The 13,124-nt window shown below is 35.4% G+C and overlaps 1 protein-coding gene across 1 annotated transcript in view; it reads left to right on the plus strand.

Annotated features, from left to right (window-relative positions):
• RUNDC1 (RUN domain containing 1) overlaps positions 1 to 13,124 on the plus strand; it is a gene marked incomplete at its 5' end in the record, with an annotated part of 43,755 nt that overhangs the window by 17,637 nt on the left and 12,994 nt on the right. The window contains 4 exons of the mRNA XM_012939981.2: positions 517 to 652; positions 2,526 to 3,037; positions 6,764 to 7,105; positions 9,023 to 9,115. Of these exons, the coding sequence (XP_012795435.2) occupies positions 517 to 652; positions 2,526 to 3,037; positions 6,764 to 7,105; positions 9,023 to 9,115 (1,083 nt within the window). The remainder of the gene's footprint in view (positions 1 to 516; positions 653 to 2,525; positions 3,038 to 6,763; positions 7,106 to 9,022; positions 9,116 to 13,124) is intronic.

Consider the following 13,124-nt stretch of genomic DNA (forward strand, 5'->3'; position numbering starts at 1 on the left):
AAAGTAAAATTACTACATACTAAACTGAATTAACTAGTTTATTTATTTGCTTAAGATAAAATACTGTTTCGAAACTTCCTTTAAATATGAGTAGTCACAGTATTCAAATCTCATTTTTTTAAATTGTAAAGTGAACGTTGGAATTAATCCAACTGTATTTGAAAATTGTAGAAACATGATACATTGTGTCAGTCACTGTGTATGATTAGCTAAAATAAAACAATTCTAGTTGTCTTAACCGGAACACTTTATAAGAACTTTCGTCTAAATTTGAACGAGTAGTTCCACAGTAGTTGATCACGGAGTTAATGTAAGATATGGAGGAGAGAATCTAAAATTACAAATGATTTCAGAGATTGAACTTTAAAAATCTAACATTTCGCTTAGCAAACATTACCACAGATCTCACTTTTAACATGACTGATTAATTTAGTACGCGGTTTCACTAACAATCAAATTCCATCTTGTATAATGCTTAGTATCATATAGTAAGTATGCATCTTCGGTTTATTTTAGAAATCTCGATTCGCTATCATTAACCTTATTCAACGAGCTATCACCCTTCTCAACCTGTTTGCAGCAAGTCAATTGGGTCAAGATCCTGATACATTGCTGACAAAATTCAACATGAATAAACATTCTCCTCATAAAGGTCAGAAATGTTGAATTTGTTTAACTTTATGTATAAATGTTCGTTAACACAGTTAATTGGCAAAAACATCAACTTACTGTGACTTTTACAAATTTAAGGCGATACATTCGCGTAATTTTTAAATAGATATTAATAATGGTTAGACAATGTATTAAGTATTTGATAAATAATCATTCAATGCTTAGCCCGTTTTGATCTTTCCATAAAACCCTGATGATTTGTTTTGTTAGAGAACTTCTTGATATACAATTTAGTCGTCTACGTGCTAAAAGTCAAATAAGATATCGGTTGATATATTCAGTTCATCACTATGTTGAAAAGACTATCCAAAGTTAATTAAATATAATCTACTTGATGTTAAATAATTATCTTTTGGTAAATGTCGTACTGCGAAAAAATATTGTCATGTAATGACGTGGTGGTCATTATTTTTTAAGGACTTGTCAACATTTCAATTTTACAGAGAAAGTTATTTCGAAAAAGACATCTGAAGTTATGTTTTCAGGGTAGTATATTCAAATAAATATAACTGACTTTGTATACCCGTTGAACAATTATATTTTAGCGCTCAAGTAAGGTAAGACAAATAATAGTCTACTTTCTGACCACTAATTTAGCAAACTAATAGAAGTGTCTAATTCATGTTTATACATGAACGATAGTAAAACTGGTTCACATGTAGTTTAGTGATGATACACAAAGAAGGATGATTGATCTGTTCGTAACGGAACCTAACAAAAAGTGGCCATATCAGAGATCTGTAGTCTACATCACTAGTACTATCGACTTCATTTTCACACCTTTGTATGACATTATGTGTTTAAGCAGTGTTTTTGATATAATAGTTTACTAGCTTAAATGTAGTAAAACGAATAAGTGAGCAGTGTTTTGAATTTCTACACCATAAATTTGGATAAGCCATTTAGTTAGTAAAGTGGTACTGTTCACTGAAAACCATCTCATACAAAAATTTAAGGTAATAGCTAGGATAGGTTTAGATTCGAAACGATTCTAGTCAAACAATAGAGTATTTAAGTTTAATCCGTTTACCTCTTTAGGTTTTAGACACCTTATCGATTCTGTGTTTCCAGTTTTGACGTAACGTTTCTGTTCATTTTAATATTCCTCAAATCCCGTCTACTTCATATTTACTTGGAGTTTGTAAATTCAAAGCATCAGTCGACGAGTTTCTCTGAGAAGTTTTACGTAGTTTTATCAGTCAGCTTGTCAGTAATTAACCCAGTTTTAGTGAATGCTATTGGTTACATATGAAGTAAGAAGTCAAAAAAAACAGTCTTGATTTCGCAGTATGTATATGGATATGTTTTTCTAAAACAAACAAATATGAGTTTTAGTGCGAAGGTGCTTTTTGTTCCATAGAAGGAGGAAAAACGGTATATTTAAAGTATCACGTAGATCTATAAAAAAAGGCTCAAGCTGCCATTTCGAAAAAAAATGTGCAAGAAAATAATAGTTACTTGCTAGTAGTATAATTAGATAACATAAATGTTATATTTACTGAGAGCTATTTTATGGTTTTTCTGGATATCTTGAAAAATAATTTCGCAATGAAAACTATCTTCCAAAAATGCCAAAATTACCAAACGAACTATCTCAACTATCATAAATCATATGATCAATAGTGAGTAGGTTGAATTTTACAATTTTATTATTTCCAATAACATCGATTGGATTCAGATGTCAACAGGACATTTTTAGTGATCTGCCGTTTAATCGATACGTTATCATTATATGAAGATTAACCAGTCAATTGTCATTTTACGGAAGTGTCCATTATAGGTGGTAATCTACATATTCCCTTTTTCGAAATAAATCACTATACTACTGTCTCGGACATTTTGTTTATTTTCAGTTGACAAATCGAATTCATCTACCGTAGAGAAAGCCAAAACACAACACTGGGGAACAATTCGAGCTCGTCTTGAAATTGCTATAAATATGGTTCAAGGAAAAGTGGTTACTCTTAACACTTATAAACTAGGTAAAACACCAGCAGTCAATTTATACTCTACATATCATACAATGCCAAATATGATTCACTCATGTACAACACAGTCGGAAACTCGTAATACAGTTCCATCTGGACGTGAAAGTCCAGATGGGAAAGCTAGTATGCCCGCATATGATAGTACAATTAGATCCTATGCATCACTACGTAAGGGTTTTAGTCAGAACGAAGTTCCCGGTACTCAAATTGCTTTACCTGTGCAGAATTTACATGATGCCAGTTTACGTGCATTGTTATATGGTGGAAGACCAGATAGAATATTTTCAAATCCAACTTTGTATAACGATAAAAATGAACTCACTTCATGCATAGAAGATATGGATGACACAGAAAGCAGCTCATGTGAAACATCAGAGGTTAGTGTATTTCCAGTGTTATCTTTGACAGTAAACTTTATTTAACTAAAAAGTGTAATGTAGGAAAAAGCAACAGCAGGTTGTTTTCTTGACTTGAATTAGTAGGTAAGGAGTTGTATAACCTCTATCTAGTTCTATTATCGATTAGTTGATTTATATTATCAGTAGTACCGGTAACCTATTTACCGACTTACACGTCGACCAATCAACAATAACCAAGGCGTTATTGGTCCTCAAGTTTATTCTATCCCAGTAGCCAGTCAGAAGACGAAGGTAGAAAGCGGATCACTTTTATTTCATTAAATTCAATATGACTCAAGTCCATAGAACAATATATGAAGCAAAATCTTGAACATACATTAACATAACTAATAAATTACAATAATCGCATAAGCATTCCATAAATAGAAGAGAACTGAATAACAGGTCCGAAATAAATTGAAAATAATGTAAGAAATGTACAACATATTATAACAATTTATGTATCACGAAAATGCTTACAAGCATGGATAATGCACGACAAAGAAGGCAAGACAGTCACTGAGATTCAAGAACAGAGGAAATGACGGGCAGAACACTGAATAATTCACAAATATACCATCTCCACTGAGCCAGCCGGACATAGAAGCAGCACATACAGACCTTTCTATTGATGCCACTCCAGCAACGACCGAAGAAATCAGGATGGCCATAAGACAAATCAAGAGTGCGAAAGTAGAAGGACCTGACAATATACCAGCCAAAGTCAGACATAGAAGCAACTGCAAACATGCTTCGCGTTCTATTGAGGAAAATTAAGAAGGAGGAACAAGTGCCGATGGACTAGAAAGAATGACACCTCATCAAGATACCAAAGAAAGGAGATCAGAGCAAGTATGAGGATTACAGAGGCATCACACTAATATCAGTACAAGCGAAAGTTTCCAACAGAGTGTTGCGGGACCAAATGAAAAATTTAGTCGACGTCCAACTGCGATATCAACAGACCTGATTCTGTAAGGATCGATCGTGCACAAACCAAATCGCGACACTACAGATCATCGTTGGACAGTCAATTGAATGGGACTTGCCTCATCAACTTCCTTGACTTTGAGAAATCGTTTGACAGTGTGGATAGGAGATCTTTGTGGAAACTCCGTCGACACTATGGAGTGCCTGAGAAAATCGTCAACGTCATCCGGAATTCATGCGACGGACTACAGTGCAAAGTTGTGCATGGAGGACAACTGACAGATGCATTCGAATTAAGAACCGGAGTCATAAAAGGCTGCTCACTCTCCCTTTCTCGTTCTTCTGGTAGTTGACTGGATTATGAAGACCTCAACACCGGAGGGGAAGCTCGAAATACAATGCACAGGTTGTATGCAACTGAACAATTTGCACTTCGTAGATGACCTGGCCCTTCTATACCATACAAACGAACAAATCCAGTTGACAACAAACAGTGTAGCAGCAGCCTCTGCATCAGTAGGCCACATACAGGAAAATGTAAGACCCTCAAATACACCACGGAAAACACCGATCTATTCACACCTGATGGAGAAACTCTGGAAGAGGTGTAATCGTTTACGTACGTGGTCAGCATCACCGATGAACGTGGAGGATGTGACGCAAACGTAAAGGCGAGGATTGGCAAAGCGAGGGTTGCATTGCTACAATTGAAGAACATATGGAACTCAAAACAACTGTCAACCAACATCATAGTTTTAATCTTCAATATAAACTACTATAACCATAATGAAAAATGCACAAGTTTTTATAAACATGCTATATAGCAATGTTGCACTCTTAGAATTTGAGGCTTTATATACGATACTTGAGTTATAGCGCTAGATATCATGATTGTCTTTGATATACTGTGGTAAAATTTACAAATTTTCTCATAAACATTAAATTACAGTTGGTCTTAATTATCTAGAATTGCTGGAATTTTCTCAAACGGCTCAAAATTTAGTTGTGCACTTTTATATACCATTTCACTAGCTTTAGCTTCAGTGATCAGTAGCATATTAAGCATTTTATGCTAATCAAATCCAGCAAAAGGGAGAGATAATATAGCTTACAGACTACATGTTATGCTTATTTAGTTGAGACCCTATTTGTCGGGATTGTAGTAGAAGTAGGAAACATAATGGGCTGCGTGCAAGTGAAAAAGTTTTGGAATGAGTTAAAAGCCACAGTTGTACGGTAAACATAAGTCTTTCACTTCAAGCAAGTACAAGGACTCTCGAACCTCTTACGAATGGGCAACAGAAGACCATCTCAATCACTCATATACATGAGATAAGCGATTAGTTCATACAAACTGAGTGAAGCGGTACTTAAACGGATATTATTTTCGTCATCGTCACATTATGTGCAGTACATCAATAATCTATACGCGAAATCTATCGAACTACACAGATAAAACGATGGACGTATATAGAGGTGATACATATGGTTCGACCAACATGGTACAGGAAATACACCTGATTAACCCACGATTCACTTTTATGGCTACTACAGAGAGCCATAACCTCATTACAGGTAATAGCGTCCCACTTTGTTCTTATTGTATAGCATCTGATTGAGTCAGACTATTCGAATTTTAAAACATACCAAAATTACACTCATTGATTTATTGTGACGTACTTTTCCTCGTCCTTTATTGAATATAATAGTCAGAATTATTGGTAAAATAGCTGAAGGGTTATATTATTAGAGAATACTTAGATATCATATTATTTTGCATGGACATACTAAACCTGAAACTTTGATACTCAATATTAGGCATTTTTTAGAATTACTGCCAGTTGTTTGTAAGAGGAATACAAGCAGCTGGACGCAAGTCAACGGTACTGTAATTCTGAATTTACTGTGTAAACCACTATCATCTATGTGACAGTGCTCATGTATACAGCCTAATATATTGAAGAAATTCAAAAATCCGTTTCAAAAAGTGTTCGTAGTCATTCGAGATATTTTTGTTACTCAATCACATTTTGTTTGTGAATCAGTCCTACTCTGTTATTCAGTCATTTGAATTAAAGATTGAGCTAACCTAAGTGTGTGCGTATATATGTGCTATGCTGATAAATGTTTTCAGTAAATGATTTCATGTCAATTCCATTACATGGTGCAAATTTTTAATTTTTATTCTAAAGTGGTAAATATTTTATTGAATCCAATTTACAATAAAAATAAAATTATTAATTTTATAAAGACCGAACAGTTCTCACTTTATATAACTTTATAAAACTTATGTATAACTTGATCTCTTATTACTTTTAAACATGAGTATTCTAACTTGTCATATTTTAAACCACAAATTATTGCATGAATCGAATGACAACTAACGTCTAAACAAATAAAATGTATTGAAAAAGTAGTTTATCTTTTTCTCTTACTATTTTATGTTCCTTTATTAATGTAAATCATGTTTAATTTAACTGGTGAACAAATTTTGTTGACTTCTATCATGTCTGAAATTTTTCATTGTGCTTTCAACTCTGTATGTATTCTACATTTTAACACGATAATAAATGAACATAATTGAACCACAGATCAAATGCTTATGTTTTCTAGCATATTACTGTATGTTAGATTAAGGCTAACACTACTTTTTTTCAGATGGAATCTCTTTCCTAAATATTGTTTGAAGGTTTTTTATTATATTACTTTATGATTTATAATATTACACAAAAAATTATTTTACTGTCTGCAATTTTTTTATTAACTGTACTCAAGTTTCTGTATACTGAAGCTGAACGCTCTGTGGTGCATGTTGTACGTCGATACTTCTGTCCCGCTTTACGTGATCTTATCGAACATGGTCTTATAAAGAAAGCTTTACAGAAAATTGATGAAAATTCACCTTTGGGCTTAGTAAATAAACGAAGCATTTTACTGCTTCGTCCTATCCTGAACTGTTTAGACTCAAGATCAAGAAATCACTCAGAAGATAAATTTGAATGTTTAGATTTGAACGATCCATCAAGTGATTACATTTCAAACTCTTTTTCGGGGTCCCGTTCTAATTATATAGGAATCCATGCGTGGGATGTATTAATGCGTTTTTATCAAATTAAGGTGAGTGAAATCAAAATAGAGTCCAATATTTTCACATTTCAATTCCATTTTTAAGATAGACTATGTCTAAATATTCACATAAAACTTAAGTTTAAGCTAATAAAATACTGAATATTTGTGTCTCATTAGCACGTTTGTGTCTTTATTCACTTGATCTCTACGTTATTTCAGTTTACTGACAGGTTCATGGTTCGATTTAATTTAAGTCAGTTAACTATTAGGTTTTCATTGCAAGCATGCCTATAGTATGCTGGACTAATCAATGAGACATAATTAAATGTCGTTCCGTCAATCATATTATAAAAGTATAGTTGTAGGCTACTTGTTTTACTATTTAAGTAGCTTCGTCAATTTGAGTTATTTTTGCAACGTGAATTGACAACATTCAAAATCCTGCTGAGATTTCTTTCAGCCTAATTCTGTGTCTTATACGAATATTTGTCAATATTAGAAAGAACAGTTTGACAGAAATTGAGTGACGAGTATAGAAAAGACATTATATGTGAAAAATATATAATCCCAGCAATTGGAAGTTAAATAATCCCAACGTTTCGTCCAGAAAACTTGTCTGGACTTCTTCAGAGTGAGAAGTCTAGACAAGTTTTCTGGACGAAACGTTGGGATTATTTAAAATATAACTTTCATACATTAATTCTGTTATTTTACTGTAAATTATAATTTTGATGACTTGATTGTTAAGAAATGACTGTATTATATTTTTGTTTGAAATTATTGAAAGTTATGTCGAGTCACCTAGACTGGTGGCCACATTGCAACATGATCGATAGCATTCGATCTGCACTAATAGGGACTAGACAAGCATGAGATTGATCACCACCCAGTGATCAATCAATTGTGATTACATCTCAGTCCTACAGGAGGTTAGTCACGGCTCGGATAGCTCAGTGGTAACGTCTCTGACTGTGAAGCTGAGTGACACGAGATCGAATCCGCCAGGGAGCACCAGTTCCCTCAAGATTACAGGTACACCTTGCTGACGAGTGCCAAGTAGCACGAAACCCGGGTCCAGGGTTTCCTGTTGACTACCTCCAACCACCATCTAATCTGAAAGTTATGTTTTCTGACTAATAGAATAATTCGACCCTAGACGTAATTAGTATCTAGAAATTTATTCACCGCCGTTTTTCATCGATTCACTCAATACCTTTGCTGTTACTAATTTCATAAAGTAATTTGTATGATAAGTGATGTTACGGAAGCTATACTCACCTTATTATTCTACTACTCCATACCTTAATAAGATTATCTACCTCATGGTTTTATGGAGTTTCTTAAAGAGCACGATAGCCTTTCAAAGGCTTTCTCTTCAGTATCGTAGAACTGTTTCTAAAAACAGTATACTCACAGGTATCAAGTGGATATTTGTCAGATTACTATAATCCACTTGGAATTATAGAAGTGATAATGAAAATTTTTGGATTAAATTAGTATGAATTCCTTACAGTTTCGATCTATTTACTAGGCACGTTTAGAGAAATTATCACATCAGAAAAATATTTCTTCACTAGAAAAAGCTATAATTATATGAAATTTTCTATTTAGTCAAATTACTATCTTAGCTATAGGTCAACGTAACAACTAACTAACACAATGAATAATCTAAAACCGGAAAAGAATAACAAATTTGTGAAAAAAAAAAGAAAAATGGTTATCTAATTAAGAATCCGTTTAAAAGGTAAGAAATGTCAAAATAGTTCTTGATAACTGTCCACTTTATTTAAACACATAACGTACAGTTAAAATTTATTAAATTATAGTGTTTGTCACTATAGAATAATGTCTCAACCTACACTTGTAACATTTTCAGTCCAATTCAATCGGATACAAATACCTGAATGTCTTAATTATAATCTATTATGTATTGATTTATATTGAATTAAATCTGTTCTGTTTTAGAATGGTCCACGGTATAATGAATCTCCGGCGAGAAAACTTTGTGAAAGTTTTGATTTAGATACAGTTGATGGTAAAACAATCACAAATCGTCAGGTAACTAGCCAATACAAATGTTTAATCTTTTCGAATCATAAACTAAATTAAGGAGTCTTAGGAAGAAAGAAGTGATTTTTTGCTGAAAAAATCAGACTTGTAAGGAGTATTTTAAAATAACCTTTGATTAATATCTTTCGTTTATTTTAAAACAACAGTTTACAGCATACATATCGTGACCAATTGTTAAAATCAATGTCTAATGTATTATATACTTGCCTACCATTGGAAATACTAATTTACTATACATAGTGCACTAAAAACGCCAATAATAATGTGGTGGTAGATTTCTAGAGATTCAGATACTTTTTCTGATTAAAAATCTGGTAACAATAAACCTTGAATAAGATTCTTTGACTATCTGTCAACAAAATAACTAACGCCGTTAGCATTATTATTCATTGTTATGTGTCCTATCTAAATGTCTTTCCACATTCTTTGTTCTTTGTTCTTCAAACGAAAGTATCAGTTTGACTTTCGTAAATCAGTTGATTAATCTTTGATCCTGATGAATTAGTCTTGCATATTCTAAATTTGTTTGACCCTTTTTTCCATGAAAGTAATCAAATCATTTATAAGTAATAAATAGTTTAGTGGAAAATCTCAATCAACAACGCAAACGTTTACGAGTAGAGTGTTTTGAATGTGTAAAAATACTTAAGATTATCGTAGTGTTTTTCCTCTACTGACAGTCGAGGTTAGTATGTACAGGGATTACATTATTTGTTCATTCAACCATTTAAACAAAAACTAATAAATTATAAATTAACTTTATTTTGGTTTTTTAAAGTCTTCAAGATGGACAATACAATCTACTTGTATCTAATTTTACTTGGATATATATATATATATATATATATATATATATATATATATATATATATATATATATATATATAATATAACCTATATGATACATTATTTAACAGCAAATACGGTCTACTTCATCTGGCTTCTATATATATAAACATCGAGTTATCCATAAACAGGTTTTTATCTTACATTTTAACATTTTTCACTCTCTTAAACTGTATCGCTACACTCCAGATTACTTACTTACTTACTTACGCCTGTTACCCCCAATGGAGCATAGGCCGCTGACCAGCATTCTCCAACCCACTCTGTCCTGGGCCTTCTTTTCTAGTTCCATCCAATTCTTGTTCATTTTTCTCATGTCTATCTCCATTTCTCGGCGTAATGTGTTCTTTGGTCTTCCTCTTTTCCTTTGACCTTCAGGATTCCATGTGAGGGCTTGTCTTGTGACGCAGTTGGGTGCTTTCCTCAATGTGTGTCCTATCCACTTCCAGCACTTCTTCCTGATTTCTTCCTCCACTGGGACCTGGTTTGTTCTCTCCCACAGTAGGTTATTGCTAATAGTGTCCGGCCAATGGATCTGAAGTATTTTGCGTAGACAATTGTTAATAAACACCTGTATTTTCTGGATGATGGCTTTTGTAGTTCTCCAGGTTTCTGCCCCATACAGTAGAACTGTCTTGACATTTGTATTGAAAATCCTGACCTTGGTGTTGGTTGACAGTTGCTTTGAGTTCCAGATGTTCCTCAGTTGTAAATATGCTGTTCTTGCTTTACCGATCCGCGCCTTCACATCTGCATCAGATCCACCCTGTTCATCAATGATGCTGCCCAGATATGTAAAGGTTTTTACATCTTCCAAATCTTCTCCGTCAATTGTGATTGGATTGGTGCATTCTGTGTTGTATCGGAGAATCCTGCTTTTCCCTTTGTGTATATTGAGACCTATTGCTGCTGAGGCTGCTGCCACACTGTTTGTCTTCTCCTGCATCTGTTGTTGCGTTTGGGATAGAAGGGCCAGATCGTCTGCGAAGTTTAGATCATCCAACTGCATCTTAGATGTCCATTGTATCCCGCGCTTTCCTTCAGACGTTGACGTCTTCATGATCCAGTCGATCACCAGGAGAAAGAGAAAGGGTGAGAGTAAGCAACCTTGCCTAACACCGGTCTTCACTTTGAACGACTTTGTCAACTGTCCTCCATGCACGATTTTGCAGTGTAATCCATCATATGAGTTCTGTATGATATTGACTATCTTCTGAGGCACGCCGTAGTGTCGAAGAAGTTTCCATAGTGTTGTTCTGTCCACGCTATCAAATGCCTTTTCGTAGTCAATGAAGTTGATGTAGAGTGATGAATTCCATTCAATTGATTGTTCCACAATGATCCGTAGAGTTGCGATTTGGTCTGTACACGATCTATCCTTACGGAATCCTGCCTGTTGGTCACGAAGTTGGGCGTCTACGCAGTCCTTCATCCTGTTTAACAATACCCTGTTGAAGACTTTTCCCGGTATTGAGAGAAGAGTGATGCCCCTGTAGTTATCACACTTGCTGAGATCGCCTTTCTTCGGTATTTTGATCAGAAGTCCTTCTTTCCAGTCTGTTGGTACTTGTTCCTCATCCCAAATCTTATTGAAGAGAATGTGGAGTATCCTTGCAGTTGCCGCTACGTCTGCTTTTAGTGCCTCTGATGGGATGTTGTCCGGTCCTGCTGCTTTGCCACTCTTGATTTGTCTGATGGCCATGCTGATTTCTTCAATTGTTGGTGGACCAACATTGATTGGGAGGTCCGTGGGTGCTGCTTCGATGTTGGGTGGGTTCAGTGGGGCTGGTCGATTCAAGAGTTCTTTGAAGTGTTCTACCCACCTGTTTTGTTGCTCTTCAATGTTGGTGATTACCTCGCCTTCCTTGCTTTTCACTGGTCGTTCTGGTTTGCGGCGATTTCCAGAGAGTTTCTTTGTCGTGTCATACAATTGTCTCATGTTTCCTTCTCTTGCAGCCTTTTCCGCCGTCGTTGCTAAATCTTCCACATATTTACGTTTGTCGGTTCTGATGCTCCTCTTCACTTGTTTGTTTATTTCCGTGTATTCAGCTTGTGCCTTGGCTTTTTCTGCTCTTGTTCGGCTGGTATTGATCGCTGCCTTCTTGTTCCTCCTTTCTTGAATCTTATCCAGTGTACCAACAGTGATCCATTCCTTGTGGTGGTGCTTCTTGTGACCCAGGACCTCATGACATGTTGAATTGATTGCCTCTTTGATCCCCTTCCAGTTGCTCTCCACAGTAGTTCCTTCTCCATTCAGTAGATCATGAAAGGCCTGGAACTTGTTGCTGAGGTCTATCTTGAATTTGTTGAGTTTGTTAGTATCCTGGAGAAAGGCCGTATTGAACTTTTGTGATACTGTCTGCCCCGTTGTCCAGTGCTTCTTGAGTTTCAATTTCATCTTGGCGACCAGCAAGTGATGATCTGATGCTATATCAGCTCCTCTCTTGGTTCTCACGTCCTCTATAGTCCTCCTGAACGTTTTGTTGATGCAAATATGGTCGATTTGGTTTTGTGTAGAGTGATCCGGTGAAGTCCATGTGGTTTTGTGTATGAGTTTATGTGGGAATATGGTGCCGCCTATGACCAGCTTATTGAAGGCACGTAGATTTGCAAATCTCTCACCATTTTCGTTTCTTTCTCTCAGTCCGTGTCGTCCCATGATGTCTTCATATCCAGTGTTGTCCGTTCCAACCTTGGCGTTGAAATCTCCCATCAGAATGGTCAGGTCCTTTGTTGGGCACTTCTCGACTATTGACTGCAGCCTATTGTAGAATTGATCTTTAGCGTCTTCATTGTAGTCGTTGGTAGGCGCATAGCATTGGATGATGTTCATTGAAATGCCCTCTTTCTTTGTTTTAAACGAGGCTTTGATGATCCTTGGTCCATGAGATTCCCATCCTATAAGTGCATTTTGCGCTTGTTTGGACAGCATCAATGCAACTCCTTGTGCATGTGGTGCATTTTCTTCTTCATGGCCGGAGTATAACAGGAGCTCTCCTGTAGTTAGTCGTTGTTGTCCAACTTGTGTCCAATGTGTTTCACTGATCCCAAGTACCTCTAGGTTGTATCTTCTCATTTCTGCAGCAATCTGGAAGGCTCTTCCGGTGTCCCACATTGTACGAACATTCCATGTACCTAAATAAATGGTCGC

Source organism: Schistosoma haematobium, chromosome 4 (assembly GCF_000699445.3).
Source record: "Schistosoma haematobium chromosome 4, whole genome shotgun sequence".
Classification (NCBI taxonomy): domain Eukaryota; kingdom Metazoa; phylum Platyhelminthes; class Trematoda; order Strigeidida; family Schistosomatidae; genus Schistosoma; species Schistosoma haematobium.